Below are 16733 nucleotides of genomic sequence, written 5' to 3' on the forward strand. Positions count from 1 at the left end.
CCATGAGATATGGTACAGACATTCATGATCCACAGAGGATGAAGTCTACTTACTTACTGTGATTAGCTGACTTTAACATTTTGGAATGATTGCCATCAAATTTGGTACATTCATGGTTCACAGACAATGTATTGTCCTTATTAATGCATTGTCTTTTACAAATATCTGGAACATGAATGACATTTCCATCAGCCTCAGCTGCACTTTGCGTTTAAGTCTAATTTAACTGTTGCATACTAACATGCTACTTTAGCATGTTAGCATAACATGGTAGATTATACCTCTTAAACATCAGCATCAGCATGCTAGCATTAGGACTAGCATTGTTGTAGGCAGTATAGATGATTCACAGCATATCTTCAATATTACTAAGCATTATTTGAAAATATGCTATTTAAATATTGTTTCTAATTTAGCCAAAGCAGGAAGGTAATGTTTACAAAAACAAAGAGTAAAAAATGCTTTCCTCACAATGCTTTGGGCTCTTTAGTAGACACATTGGTGTATTCTCAAAATACAGATTAAATAGACACAGACAATAGTCCTCTGTGGTGAAGGATTAGGCTTTCAGTCACAGCTAAAAATAGCTTTTGTAATAGTAACTGAATCACATTCTTGTTCCCTGATTAAGCTGTTTTGTCAATGTTACAATTTATAGCTGTAATTCCCTTTGGACAGACAAACATGCAAACAAAGATTGGTATGCAGTTTCCATTTTGATGCCAATTCGAGCATAGCGTGTTAAGACTGTTGTGGTGTGAGCACGGCAGTCTCTCTGAACATTCCCAGTCTCCATCAGGAGCTGAGGCACACTGATCCAGTTGGCTTCACACTAATGCTTCACAATCTGTCAACAATTATGCTTCTTCTCCAGTAAAGGACAGGTTCATAGTCATAGGTTGGTAAGGCAGCACTGTTCAACCATCCTGAGTGCCACATATCATGTCCTGGTGCTGATGAAGCGGAACAGACAGACAACCCAAAAGCCTGAAAGCTCCCCACTGCAGAGAATGCTGCATCATTTATAATGACCTGTGATATAAAGCATCGATTGGCAATCTGCCTTTTCACCAGGTTCTTTGCCTTTGTTAGGTCCCTTGAAATTATATTTTTTTCCATATCGGTTGAATGCTTCACTTTGTAATCACTTGTGTACCTTCACAATTGCCGTAGCAGAAAGCATCACAAGGAAACTAATTGATCCCTCAGAGACGCACTGTGCACTGTAGCAGACGTTGTGGAAAAGCCAGTGCGGATATAGTAATGGTTAATTATATTTTCACAGATATCCCTTTAGTAAATTATGCTGCAGTGTGCAGCACCAAAAATAAGAGCCTAGATTTGATCTTGCAACATAAATGCTTCTGTCAGTCAGGGCTGGGTTTGGGCCAGGGCAGTACATTTACATGTTCTTCCAGCCTCTTCCACCCTGTTCTAATTAAATTTTCAGCACCTGTTCCACCCTTATGTTGCAGGATGACTTCATCTTCTGTAATGATGCAATCTCCCGGCCCTGGCAGGCAAGCCAGAGCAGTAGAGGCGCAGTGGAGGAGCCCACCCATCATTTGTCACCTTTTACAAGTTGCTGCCAGACTTTACATTGGAGAACCATACCATAAATGCATCAGATGCTTCAAGTAGATGTCGTTTTAGTGCTTGCAGCATGGAGCAGCACAACCACAGTCAGATAGAGGATTTTTTCCCCTTGCATACAATTGAGTTTCATTGTGTTTTTGTTCCTGGTTTATACTTTTATGTTTCACTGGGTTTAATTTATCTATAATTAATTTGTTCTAAACTTCCTTTGTTATCTTACTTGCTCTAAATTATCTGAGGTGCATTCCCTGTGTGCATGTATTTCTGTTACAAGGTATGTGTGCATCTGTGCGTATGTTGTGTGAAACACTATGGTACATACTTGAAAATATACAGACTCTCCAGTCACAGATATATTGTAGGGAGCTTGCTTGATACTGATAATTAACTAGAGACATCAGACCCCTGCGGAGCTAATCCCTACTCAGCAACAAGGATCTGGGATATCCCAACTAACCGAAAAACACCATGTAGTGACAATGTATTCAAACAACATTCATCACTAAGACAAAACAACTTGTAAAATTCCAGGATCTGAAGGTCCAGGCAGCAACACTTTAACATTGTGCTGCTGCTCTCAATGCTATTGATGCTGTTATATACTTCAATTCATTATACTTCCAAAGAAGTATCATTATGTTATACTGCATCCAATTAAAAAAGCAAATGAGTTACTATTAAATCATTCTACAGGGCAAACTATGAGTTTTGTCATGCCTCGTGTGAATAGACTGGTTAGCTAGGGGTTAGCTAGGATTGCTCGTGATTAATATAATGTTGTGGACTGACCACTTTCCATCACTCATGTAGAGAACACACCCACGTACAAATAAGCCTCACCGATGCATAAGTCATGCATGTACGAGACACACAAACCTTCCTGAGCACGTCTTTGTGCTTCTCTGCAGCACAGATGGCTGAATAGTGGGTGTCTTCCTGCTCTCCAGGCCCCTCCTTTACTCTTTCTCTATATTCCCCTCTCTCTGCCTCCTCTCAAGGCTGAGCTCAATCCACCCCAGCCGCCCTATCCTTGATACCGCTCTTGTCCCCCCTCCCTCCCAAACAGCTTTCACACAATGCCTGACACTCTGCTGTTTGGCCTCCCTCTCTAGGCCAGTACTAAATGGCCAGAGAGATTTGGGAGCATTCATCATTGTAATCATGTTGGGTTAATTATTCATAGGCTCCATCAGGCCTCTTCCTGGTGTGGCATGTAGTTATTAGAGAGTAGCAACATTAGTCTGTCAGACTCTCATGGAGCAGCAGAGGGGACAAAGGAAGATAGAACAGGCTAGCTCAGCGCATTGACACTCATTATACATCTCTGACTAATGGCTAATTGAAGCCATTCATTTTCTATTCAAAGCGATGGATATTTTCCGGCAGGGTGGAAAATATTGTTCTACAGCTTCCTACTGTAAACCACATATAGCAGTACAGATTGAACACTAAACCTAATTTTAATACTTAATTGACAACCATTACGAGAGAGGCTTTTCGTTTGCAAAGATGTGCAAACATCAGGGCCTTCTCTAAGTCAAGTGTCATCAGTCCAGATTACAGCGGTCCAGCCTCCAGCTGGGCACACTGGGAGCAGATGGCCCCATAATCACCAGGGTTCATCTAGGTCTGAAACAGCAGCCAAAACCAGCTCACAATATTTGATTTAATTTCAAGTATAGCTTAAAATACAAGGACATGTCAGATGGCATCACTGCAAGAGACTTCATAGATCTGGAGGCTGGCAGTGCCAACCATTTCATGATCATGGTTATTTTGGAGTATGTTTACTGCTTGCTGTGCCCACTGGGGTCTGTATATATACATATATCCTATCTCAGGGTGTTAGCCTCTATCTTTCCAGCTAGCACTCTACAGGCTGCTGCAGCTGGGGAATAAGAAAGAGACTGAGTTCCCTCTTCTGTAAAGGTCGCTAACAGCCCCCGGAAATCACATGAACTGAGTTTGATACAGATTTCCCTGATGTGCGATAGCACCATGGGACTCAACAGAGGCTCCATACCCACACGAACAGAGACTTCACCTTTCCCAGCTGGGACTCACATGACTCATAATAAATATCATGTTCACACACATCCTGCTTCTCTCTTTCCCTTTTCTCTCTTTAGAATACACTCCATAACACACAGACCTGAATTTAACTCCCATTGTGCATGCAATATTATTACAGATATGTTTCCTGTGAGTTTTTTTTCAGACTTCCTGCCTTTCAGCAGCATCTGTGAGAAAACTTGTCAGAAATATCCAATGCAATCAGAAGAAAAAAACAGGAAATTCCAACAGATGCGATAGGGAAATGAGTGATTGTGACACTTGTGTTGCATTGAGAACTTCTACGCATGTCTTCCTCTCTGTTCCACCCACATTTCAATAAATGCTTCTTCTGAGTCATGCACCATAATGACGCCACACTGTGCATGTCTTCTCTCCAGAAAGGACAAAAACACAGAGCGTGGTTTGTCATTTTCCGGATCCTATCTATGCTACCGCCTCCTGCAGATATGTGGGAGACAATTACTGCGTAATAATAATGTTTCATAAATCCAGCCAGTAAAACAGAGAGTCCAGAGTCAAGAGAGCCAAACTAGTAGCACTCTTGATCAATTTCTGCTGTTACATAACACTGGTGAACCTCCTTCACAGTTAAGCAACACAACATCGAAATGCCAACATGTTAATGCCAAACACTGTGAGCCTGCAGATATGATTTCAAGCTGAAGAGCTACCTTAGGGGATTGAAGGAATCAAAGGCTTAGTGGAGATTTGAGCACTGCAGGTCTGTCTGAAACATCCTAATGTCAACACAATTGCCACTGAATCAGGGATTTTCTGCAGGGAGATTGAGATTGACACAATGCAAACAAGCTCTCCAAATCTGTATTTGTATGGTAAATACATTCAAAAGGCTTGAGTCATATATAGGACTCAAAGGTTAAAATTTCTATTAACTATGCTGTGCATTGTCGCCGCTAAAAGGTATTTAACATCAAGACAATTATTCTCTGGGCTTTCTTTTTTCTCACGTAGTAAATTACATAGACGAACCGCATATATTAATGATAAAAAATGCATAAATCTATCAAATCATTATTATCCTGAGACCATGAGATGTTGCTCATTTATAGTATTATGAATAAGCATCCCCTATTTAAATGACAGATTGGCTTTGAGCTGGATCTCTGGAATTGGTAAACCACCCTGGAACCAAATCCTGAATTTAGCAGGTTAATGGAGATGAGGGAGAAACACGATTTTCAATTTCAGATCGAGGACATATATGCAGATAATACATTTATTCATAGCAAGGTATCGGACAAGTGTGTATTTTGTGCTGGCGGAGAAAAAAATGTAGCTCTCAAAACAGTAACATGATGCCCTTGAGCATGTTTTAAGTAGATTAAGGGGATCTCAAAGCGTAAATGAGGGCATGTTTCGGTTAAAACTGAATGTTTAGAATGTAGTAATTGATCCACTTAAAGACAGACTGTCTTTCTACAGTCTCCCTGACACACAGCAGGCAGCCAGCATCAAGAAGATCTGGTGTTTCTTCTTATCTCACAGTCTGGGCCTTTGCTGCCTCAAGCCCCTCACTCTGCCTTTGACTCTCTTTTCTTTGCAGTCGATCCATACCGAGGTCTTTCTTCCTGGGTATTCTACTCTGGATCCACATGTCATCTCTCTGCCGGTTTGACTTTTACTTTCCTGGCACTTTTTGAATATTGCACATAGTTGGTAAGTGTACCCTCTACAGATCTGTCTACACTGCATCTTGTGCTTGTTAAAACATGTAATGGAATCTGCCAATAGAGGAGTGCATCATCTTGGAGTGCATCTTACAGGAAGGCAAATTAAACACACTAAAGATTTAACACTAGAGATTTAAATTGCTTTGTAACTTAAATCTCTTGAGTACAATTTTGAATTATCTGTCAAGCTCATATTTGTTTCAAGAAAGTATGAGTCCTTTGGGACACGAATGCATTTCACCCATATGACTTTGACCCATAAGCATTGATGATGCTCTTTGCACTTAAACAGCATAAATATGTAAATGAGGAAACTGTTAATCTGTCTTGTTTCTGCTGTATGAGTACTCTACATATTGTTTTTTATGGTTGAAGCATTCAAAATAAATAAAAATGTGCTGAACTGAATGCACATATAAAAAAAAAAACTTTCTACATACGATGGAGTAATATACTGTATTGGGAGAGAGGTGGCGACAGAGATGGGGAGAATGGAGAAGGGGTTAACACATCCATATATATCTCTTTCCTTCTGTCTCTGATTTATGCATAATTTACAATTCTGATCACATCGTGCCAGCTCCCCTGGGAGCCTGTCGAGCAGATGCACCTTATGGAAATAAGGCTCTGAGGTTATATATATATATATATATATATATATATATATATATATATATATATATATATATATACGTGAGGTGGAGGCAGAGTGGTTTGTGGTTGTGTGTGTTTTGTATGTATTTTGCTTGGGCTGGGGGTTTGACCAGAAAGCTAGAAGCAATAATTGATCTTTTTAATTGTGGCGAAGACCCCGGTTTCGTACCACATACAATACATTATACATCACATTAAGTATGTATGTATGTAACGTTTAACTCCACAACATGTTGGTTCACGGCTTTAATTCAAAGGCATGTGGTATCGCCACAGTGGGAACAAACTGGTCTTTAACTCCCAGTGAGAGGTCAGAATGCACACCGTCGCTGATGAAGGAGCCCAGCATGGCTAGCTTTAGCCCAAGAAACTGCAGACACACTCAGGGAATGACCTCCTGCCAGGTCTCTCAGGGGCCGTGTTGCCCTTGCAAAGCATCTTTGGCCTACTGTTCATTATAATGAGGTGCTCTGCTACACTTGTTCAAAGCAAAAAAAAAAATCTGCTTCAGAGAATCTTGATGAAACGGCTGGCGTCGCTCTCCCACATTTAACATCAGCATCCCCTCGCTTGCCATCCTCTTCGTCTGTCTCACTTGTTCCCATCGAACCCGTAAACACATTTTCTTTTTGTTGCCCTTCTTCTCTACGTTCCCTCTCTCAGCATCACTTGGCCACTGAGGGTGGTTACCATGGTAACACCACCCACAGGAGGCTACCTTCTCTGTTACCGTAGCAACCGGTTCCCTACAGAATTTCAAGCATGTCACTCTCTCTCTCTGTCTTATCAGTCTGCCTCTCTCTCTCTCTCTCTCTCTCTCTCTCTCTCTCTTTCTTTCTCACATGAAAGTGTCCCTATATGTTTGGTTTGACTTTCTATCTGTGGCAGTTGGCTGATCGCTGGCTTGATGGTTGGTTAGCTTTCCTTATCACTGTCTGTTGGTTGTTTACGCGCCACTTAAATGTCTAAAGCAATACTGGGCCTTTCTCAGTTGGGCTTTAGAGCGAGCACAACCCTGAATCTATATTGTAGAAATGTTGTTGCTATCAAATGTGTTTCTGTGTCTAAAATGTCTAATTATAAAGCAGTGCAAATGACAATACATTGAATGAGTAGTAACTTTATCTAAAAGTACAAATGTGACTCCAAATACATTCATTTAATTAACAACATTATTGTAATATACAAATTATATACAAATAAGTAATGTATCATGAAAGATGGTAGACATTTGCTGGCTTTAGCTTCTCACATGTGAAGATTTACCACTTTTTCTACGTTTCGTATGACTCTTTGGGTTGGCCTGATGTATTTTTAATCGCTACATTGAGATTCAGGGAATTGTGATGGCCATTTTTCTCTGATAGATTCTTTCATTCAACAATTCTCCAGAAAAAAATGCAGAATTATGAATTGAGAAAATGTTATAAAATATAGTATAATATAATATAATACAATATGATACATCAATGGTATTAACAACATATATACAGTTAATTTATTATACCATATTTCACAACATAGCTTAGAGTACTAATGCACCACTGTCCGTGACAGCATTGAATTGTATTCTTGTACTCTTTGTAAATCTCAATGTGGTGACTCAGTAGCTGACTAAATGATTCGTCACATGTTCCTCTGAGGATTCCTGCGCTTCAGGGCTGCACAGCCTGCGTGTTACAACACAACTGATTATCTTTAATCAACTTCACCAACTGTCTGTCCTTCCAAGACTTCCTTTAAGTACACTCATACCCACTATTACAAAAACAAACAGATTTGAATCATCTGATTAGACGTACATGATGAATCCTCTCTCAAGTGTCTGTATGCATGGTATTCAAAATAAGCACTTTTACATTTCAATAGAAGTAGAAAGTAGTTTAACAATGCAACTGACAACAAATAATAACGATGACTGACATGTCCTATCTTGCTTTGGCCCTCTCAGTGTTATTTTAGACCGGGCCACTCTTGTGAGATAATGCGTGCGGGTTGCGCAGTCTGCCAGTCTGTGCTGCAGAATCACTCAGTAGATTAAATATTAGTGTTATCTCATTTCCTAAGGTCATGAAGTCTCCACAGAGTGAAAGATTGAAGGGAAAGTGGTTTAATCATTGAGACAATCGTACAAAAGACCCCTCACCGGGGCCTGGAACCTCCATTTGTGCTTTGTGTCTTTATTACATTCTTTTTCCAAACAACTGCTAGACTTATGCGAAGTATCCAATTTGTCAGACGAGCTTGTGTGAGTATTGGCTGTTAACTGGCACAGCTTGGCCTTGGCAGGCACAATGAGTAAAGAATGGAATTATATTTGTCTTATTGTTGACGATTAACAGCAGCCACTGCAACACCTGAGTCTCTTTATCATCTATAGCTGCTTTTACTGCCACCAGCCTTTTTATGCGCAAGCCATATACTGTATAAAATAGAGGCAGAGTCGAGTGCAGGCAGTCTTTGGAGAATATAAGCTGGATTTGCTGAATACTGAGTATCGAGTCAAATGCTGTGGGAACATTTTGTCTCAGGGGAAGGGAGGGCATATTTGAGACTCCTTTTCTGGAAATGTAAACTCCCCTCCAAAATATTCCATCCAAAAACACTTTAACACTGGTAAATAAACAACTGATGGCTTTGCTTTTAGTTGCATCACATTTCACTTTCAAATATAAAACAAAAAGTGTCCCATTTAAGAACTCATAGAAAATCCAATATTCAATAGCTAACTTTACTGGTTACACATACACCTCTTAGCTGAGAGCAACATGTTCACGTCAGTTGTCTGGGGATTGTTAAGAAGCATTCTGGGGAAAGGAGGAAGTCACTAAAAGATCATTTGGATTTATGTATTAAGAGAAAAATGGGTATAACCAACAGGAACATTACAAAACTCACAAAATAACTCCTGAAATGTGCTGAACAAAATTGATTGGTCCATCGTACATAATGGTACATATTAGGAACTTATTGTTCATATTGTAAGAATATCTGATGGTAAAACTTTTATTTAAGTGCATTAGTAAGGGGGAGCGACAATAGAGAACCAGCATGTGCAGATAGAGACAGTTAGAGTCAGATGTCTGAAAATATCAAGAATGAAGGAACAAAAAAAATTGCAAGATGAGCAAAGTGCACGATGGATGAAGGGTGAGTTCGGAGCATGAATTATTCAAGAACAATCAAAGAATACACAAGGAAAGTGAAAAGATGTCACTGGCCACTGAAAGCTGCTGAGGCAGATGGAGGAGCAGTGTCTGGGAGAGTGGGTAGGGGAGGGGTAGGGAGTGCCTTTGGGATGTGGTAGGGGAGGCTGGGGCGTACACAGAGAGGAGGGATGAGACGGGCCAAGGCAAGGAGGAGACAGGGGTGGGGATTTTCTTTTGTGTTCTATAGAGCAAGGGTGGGGAGAGGACCTGGAGGGCGTAGCAGGGGGGTAACAAAAAACCAAGTAACATGAAGAGAGAGGGCTCGCATCGGAGCGTTGAGAGGGTGCGTGACAAGTGCCAAAGCCCAGTAGACAAGCTAGAGCCCAGACCTTTCCACGGCCTTCAATAATTGATGCAGCTTCTGCAGCTTGCCATTTTTATAAAGCAGCAAGTGTGTGGTGAATGTGTGTGTCTGTGTGTATATTTCTGAGTTATCTGTGTGAGTGTGTGACCTAATTGTGTGTACGGGAGCGATTTCTATCCATCAGTACCTTTGTTGCATTTGGATTAATGTCTTAGAAATGAGCTTTTAGTCCTTCTGATAGGAGCTGCCTGTTTTGTAGCCAATGCAGTGCAAATGATGGCAGAGCGAAAACGACCTGGCAAAAAGTACATCCATTTCCCTCCGTAACAGCTCCCAATGTTCTCCTGTAGAATTTTAATACTGGCCCAATCAGTCTCAGTGGACTCAGCGACATCACACTCTCTCAAACCCTGCAGCTACGGCCGTTAAGGAACATTTCCCAGTCCCTCTTTAATACAACTCAGTGCTCCACTCTGGCCACAGGGTTTTTCTTGCCTCTGCCCCTCGACTCATTTCAAGGCCACCTGTGAATACATGTACATGACAGAGATTGATCTCTCTGCTCTCCCAGCTGCTCGAGCTGAGCAGCAATAGGGCTGGGTTCCTCCATTAGCATGCACTCCTCCAGCCTGCAACCCACATAACATTCTACATGCTCTACATCACTTACACTCCCTATCCTCCCTCACCCTCTCCTTTTCCCAAATCATTCGCCATGCAAGGGCAATCCCACCCCCCACCCCCCTCTCTCCAGCAGCCCTCAATCTGTTTCGCAGTGCTCTCTCTCTTTTTCCTCCTGAACATGGAGGACAAGTGTTATCGCCACACTGCAGATGTTTTCGAGGGGGCTCCTCTGAAACCTCCCACAGGCTGCAGCAGGACTAAACATCTCACTAGGCCCTGGCATTACACTTTTCTGCAAAAATCCAAGCCATTAGGCTTACTGAGGCAGTTATGCGGGGTGTGAGGACCTTGGGCTGCAGTGATATCTCTGCCCTGCAAGACTATGGCGAGGAGCCATGGCTGGATGTGATCAGGATGGCTATGCTAGTTTCAAACTCTCTATATGTGACACTGAGCAAACACATGACATGTGCGAACGCACACAGAAGAAACCTGTGCACATCCCACAGTCCTAGACACAGGCTCAAGAAAGTACTCAAGGTTTGAAATTGCCCCATGAATCTACATATATGTTATATGTGACATCCAGTAAGTGGATGATGAAAGGTAACGTAATCTTGAGGAAGTTAATGCTATCCCTAATTATGTCTAACCTAGAAACAGCCATGCAGTCTGGGAAGCCAAAGAAATTAACTCATCAAACACAGTGCATCAGGTTTTTCATGACAGGCTATAGAGATGACACCAAGTGATGGGCCTTGCAAGCAAACATTATTAAATGCTGAATTAGGAATTACTCCCTTTCCAGCTGAGACACATAATTTGAAATAATTCAGAAAGGCCAGAAGACAAGATTGACTCATCTAAACCAGGAGGTTTGAGAGAGTTTCCCTAAATCTATCGGGAGGATGCCGTGCAAATGTGCAATTAATGTCAGTGTATTTTCAGCACAAAAGCGGGCGCATTTCCATGCCTGGAGACACAAATGCATACTTCATCCGCACTCCAAACGACCAGCAGCGATAATAGAAATTAAAACCACCCAATAACCCTCTGAATCACACAACACAAGGCACTGTTTCAATGTTGTCGATTGCAAGAATAGCCAACAGAATACGTTAATATCACTCATTCGTCTGTCACCTCTGGTAACAGCTCAATTTCTAGGGCTCCTTTCTGCAGGTACAGTGTAGCTCTCATTTCACAGTGACTCTGCAGGATTTAATCTTGGTACTGTGAGTGTGCTGCGCTTCAAATCCTTGGAAAAGAAAGTCAGATACGGAGAACAGGGGGAATAACATGTGATACAACAAAATGGTATGCTTTATACCCACTGGCACACAGATATAGTAGAGAATAGCAAGCACACGGGAATCCATTAGTGGAACTCGATTATCTCTTGGCTCTAAAATTAATTAATTAAGTGAGTGTAGGGCAGGGTGTGTGTTTGTGTGTGTGTTTGAGAGAGAGAGAGAGAGAGAGAGAGAGAGAGAGAGAGAGAGAGAGAGAGAGAGAGAGAGAGAGAGAGATAGAAAGAAAGAGAGAGGGAGAGAGATCTGGTTGTCTTTTTTTCTTGTTTTTTTTCAAACAAATCCTCTTGTGTTACTGCATTGAGAGGCAGATGGGGGTGGGAGGTGATTGGATCTGTATGGCTGTATTCCAGCACAAGGCCTGAAATTGCTGTTGGTGGGGATGTGGTGTTGGAAGAGGGGGGTGAGGGGGGTTACACAGTGACTTTATGACTCACCATTTTTATTTAAATCTTCAGTCATAAAACCTGCGTCCTATCCTTCTGCTCGTCCTTCCATTTTCTCTCCCTCCCAATCCTCCTTTTAAGCTTTATGCTGTCCCAGACCTTCTGTAAAAAAACCTGTAGATGTTTTTGGGTTTGCCACTATTCTTCTTTTAAAGCCTCTCTGGACTGGAAAGCTCAGGTTCACACTGCAGTCATTTGTCTTGATAAATACAGAGCTGGTCCACTAAAGCTGAGCATACCTGTAGCCCTTAGCCTCCCTTTTTTTGTCAAAATAGCTACACACAAACACAATCTTTGTCTGATTGCTTTCATAAATCAGATCTTCTTGTTTGGGGTTTTGTTGGAGCATATACTAAGCTCACTAGCTTCAGCCTGGCTTTATGTTTTGTTGGTAAGTGAGTATTTGTAATACCATTGTGATTCCCTAATGTTTGTGATCTTAAAGAGTAGGCCCGGCTGGTATGGGGATATACATCGCAGGATGATATGAAGTTGTCAGCTGTTAAAAGATTGAGCCAAACCATTTTTGCAATAGCTGTCTTTTTTATATTGTGTTGTATAAGTTCATCGTAGGCAATTTTCTAATGAGTTACCAGGACTTCATAATGACAATAGCATATATTTTTTATTTATTTTGCACCAATGCGATGAGGTACTTGGATTTGGTAGATTATTTAATTTCAGATTGGCCAACAACAACAACAACAACAAGACATTGCTGTTTTATCAGTTTAACAGTTTCTCCATTGATTTCAGAGAAAATTAACTACATCATGATAGGGCTGCGTGATATCAATAAAATCTTCTATACAAATAATGTCATAGCACAATAAGAACTGCCACAATAAGTCAATTAATCAATTATCAATCAAATTAGAAATAATTAGCAACCATTCTGATAAACAAATAGTAATTTAAGTAACATTTTCTGTGTTTCTTACTCTTTTCTGATAGTGAACTGAATACTTATTGTAATTATATTTATAGTGTTGGTTGGACAAAATGACAAGATGCCCGAATATGTCAACGTTTGCCTTTTTCACTATTTCCTGACATCTTAAAGGATTGATCAATTAATTAAGAAAATAATGGTCAGATATCAATATCGATGTTTAATGAAAATAATTATTAGTTACAGCACCTGAAAAACAAAATTACTTTATTACATTCATGTAAACATCTAACACTGCCATAAAGCAGTCCTGTTCTTTGATTCTATGATCTACAGATTCCATAGATTAGATACACATATAGCAACATACAGATTAATTCATTCGTCCCAGCTCACAACAGTGTCAGCGAGGCAGATTGTTCAGGGCTGCTGTTGCAGAGGGAACAGGAACAAAACTCCTGCTGAAGCGAGCTGTTTTCCATCTAAGTGTTCCGTGTCTCCGAGCAAATGGCAGGAATGTGAAGTTTGAATACACCCAAAGATGTTCAAGAGAAACATTTTATTTGATCTCACAGTATATATTGTTACATCACCCATCCCAATATTATTATATGTATCAAATCCTAATGTTATTTACTGTGATGTGTTTTCCACATTGCCCACTCCTGTTAAAGATTAAATAATTTAAAGACTACTGTCACACAAAACCCAACAAATTTGATTTCATCCAAACATCCTGTGCTCCGTAAATGTCAGACTAAGTGAATAAGAAGTTTACAGGCTGCACGTAAAGGTGGTGGTTTCTGTCATCTTTTTAAGAATGACCTTTTGTATCAGAACTGTTCCGCGTGTCAGTTAGCTTAATGCTCTGGGTGCAGCGACAGGTACAGTAAGTGCTGTTGCAGCTGAGATACCTGGGAGGCCATTACTGGACTTGACTCAGGTGACAACCTGACATCAATGTGTGTGTCCAATCAGAAGACAGGATGATGCTGAATTTGTATTTCAGCTAAAAATGATCACGGCTTTACTAATCCAGAACACTGTGTGGACATTTAATTTGATTATCTTCTGATTATGCATTAAATATAGCACTATAAAAGATAGAATTAATCCAATTCGCACATTTCAGCTGAGTGAATGTGGAGTAAATTAAGGGATGCTGACAGTTTTATTGGGTCTAATACCACAGTGTAATCCAGTCAGCCAACCCTCTCATGGGGTAATCTTCAGTGTAAACCTTCATGGGCAGGTCTCCTTGTATGAAGCTAAAGCCTGTTCCTCAGCATAGCAGTAATCCCACTAAGGCTCTTAGAGAAGTGAAATTATTTCAGAATGAAAGGAGAGGCATTATGACTGTTACAGACTCACTGTGGAAGATGGCTAATAAATAAACATCTCTCAAAGCCTCTTAGGAACTCCAGGAGATCCTGAACGAACAGTCAGGATGCTCAATATTCTATCTCCGACACTGCAGCTTCATTCACTCTTCATTTCCAGGTGGAACAGTACGTTTCACCTGAACCATAGCTCCAGCTTGGACCACATGACTCCCCCCCCCCCCCCCCCCCCTACACACTCAAGCTCACCTCCAGCACCACCTTGCCCCTGCACACAAATGCTCGTGCTCCAACCTGAATTCATGCCTCAGATCTATTACAGGGGGTGATGGTTGAGTCCATCAAACTGTGCGTCTGCTGCAAGACGTGATGAGACAGGCGGTAGGTGGAAGCAGCTGGCGGCCCATTGATCTGTCGCTCTCTACCAGAGACTTTCACTATCTCCTCGCTACCTATTGATGGAGACAGATGGCAATAGGATGACCTGTATCTCTCATTAGTAGTATACTCTGTATCGTACTCTATGGCCAATGAATGACATATCAAAGTCACCCCCCTCTTGGACGATCAGTTTATTCACATGCATTTTTACGGCAACATCATTTAGAATTAGAGGTATTTGAAAGAAGACGATCCACTGAAAATCTGACATTGCCTGATTCACTGTGAGATTAAATTGGGGCTTTTTCTAATCTATTTAGTGTGCTGTCATGAAGACCAAATGTAACACAGAACGGCAATTGAATATGCATGACTCCATCCTGCTCCGGAGCTGCACCACTCCTCTAAAGCACGGATGCAAGCTGATTTCTTCCTCTGACAAGGCCAGATGGGACGCAATGAGTAGGGGATATGATCTCCATCCTTCAACAGAGAAAAAGGCCTTTGTGACATTTTTCATTTCAAACACAGGCCCAGACTTGATGCAGCGAGCACAATACACTGTACACCACATCTCCATGAAGCCTCTCATATTTACGTCCTGAAATATCAGCTTCCATACATGTGTTATTATTCTGCATTTGCATTTAAAACCCCCCTCACTATCCCTGCATTTTCGTTGACGCTGTGCCATTACTCTTGTTGACACAGGACGGAGCGAGAGGATGCATTTACAAATTAAACCTGCCCTAGATAAGGGTGCGTGTCAGCAATATGGACATAGAGGCAGCTGTGTGCGTGGCATGTGTGATGTCGACGTGAACTATAACACAGCACTTCGTCAAAAAGCCACATCGACATTCAGCTAAACAGACAGCAATATTGCAATGCGCCATCGAAACAAATGGTTCAGATTGCTCTTACCTCGACGTTTCCCCACACGCAGTAGGACAACACAGCCATCAATATAGGTATTGCGATATGTCCCATTTTCTCTCCTTCTTTTGTCTCTTTTTTATATTTTGTTAAATAACTGCCTCCAACATACGCTGTCTGTTACATCAGCTGAAGTGATGGACACTGCGTTCGTCTGCGCCTTCCTGCGATATCTCCTGCGTCTGCGTCCTGCTCGCTCTTGCCGACGGGCTCTCCAATGGCAGCCTGGGATTTTATGTGGATGAGGCGTGACAGAACCAAGCCCTGTTTCTGCGGGTATTTATCACGGAGTTTACTCATGGCGTCCTCGCGGTGGATTAGGGAAGAGAGACATCTGCTGGTGATGGATAGAGAATGCACGGCAGGAATCGCCTGCTGATTTTCTGCGCCTGTTTAAAGGGAGAATCTACCATGAAAATTAAATGATCATCTTTAATTTGCTTCAAACTGAGCAAACCGACTGACTGTATGACATCCCCTGGGGAATAGTCTTTGATACCACAAAGAATAAAACTCCTAAAGATTCCTCCAACACAACGTTTAAGACTACAAAACAGCTCAATTGCCTAATTAAGTATTCTTAAAGCTGCACCTATTCATTCACACTCATTGGATGATCCAGAATATATGACAATTCAAGACATTTTCATTTAAAAAATGTTAACTTGAATTTTTTTAGCTTTAATAAATATATCGAATTTAATAAACTGCCGGAATAAATTTGAGGGGTCACTAGGTGATTAAAGCGGGTAAGAAAGAAAACAAATACACATAAAGTTGCCAGTTCATCATGAACAGCGAAGTAGAACTAATGCAGTTTAATACAACAGTCCTGCAATAAACTGAATGCATCACACTGAGTGTTTTTGTGTATACCCTGATCTGAATGGGGTGGACAAAATATTAGAAACACCTCTCTGTATAACGTGGTATATTTCAACAACACTATATCTGTAGCTGCCAAAATGATCAGAGAGCTAAATCATGAGCTCTCAAAAGAAGTTTTAACCAAAACTGAACATTATAAACTTAATAAAGATAGAACTGTTGTATTTCTCCGTTCGTTTAGACATGTGCATCAAATACACTGGTATTGTCATGTTTATTTATTTATTTAGACTTTTCTTTTTTGTTTTTTTTTCTTGTGCAATAATAACCTCTCAGAATCCTTCTAATGAAACAATCTGAGAGGGAATCATATTTTTTGGTGTAACTTCTCACAAGTTTAGAGGGTTCTCACACACGCCAAAGTTGAAACCACTTGGAAATCAGAT

The 16733-nt window shown here is 40.9% G+C and overlaps 1 protein-coding gene across 2 annotated transcripts in view; it reads right to left on the bottom strand.

Moving 5' to 3' along the window:
- The window catches only part of aplp1 (amyloid beta (A4) precursor-like protein 1), a 31565-nt gene extending 15864 nt beyond the window's left edge, over positions 1–15701 (bottom strand). For both annotated transcript variants that reach the window (XM_068736524.1, XM_068736523.1), the window contains exon 1: positions 15448–15701. In XM_068736524.1, coding sequence (XP_068592625.1) covers positions 15448–15513 — 66 coding nt within the window. In that variant the 5' untranslated portion in view covers positions 15514–15701. The remainder of the gene's footprint in view (positions 1–15447) is intronic.
- Between the last annotated feature and the right edge of the window lie 1032 nt (positions 15702–16733).

The sequence above is a fragment of the Cebidichthys violaceus genome, unplaced genomic scaffold, assembly GCF_023349555.1.
Source record: "Cebidichthys violaceus isolate CVI_PGR_0920_01 unplaced genomic scaffold, fCebVio1.0.p SCAF_7, whole genome shotgun sequence".
NCBI classification, from domain to species: Eukaryota; Metazoa; Chordata; class Actinopteri; order Perciformes; family Stichaeidae; genus Cebidichthys; species Cebidichthys violaceus.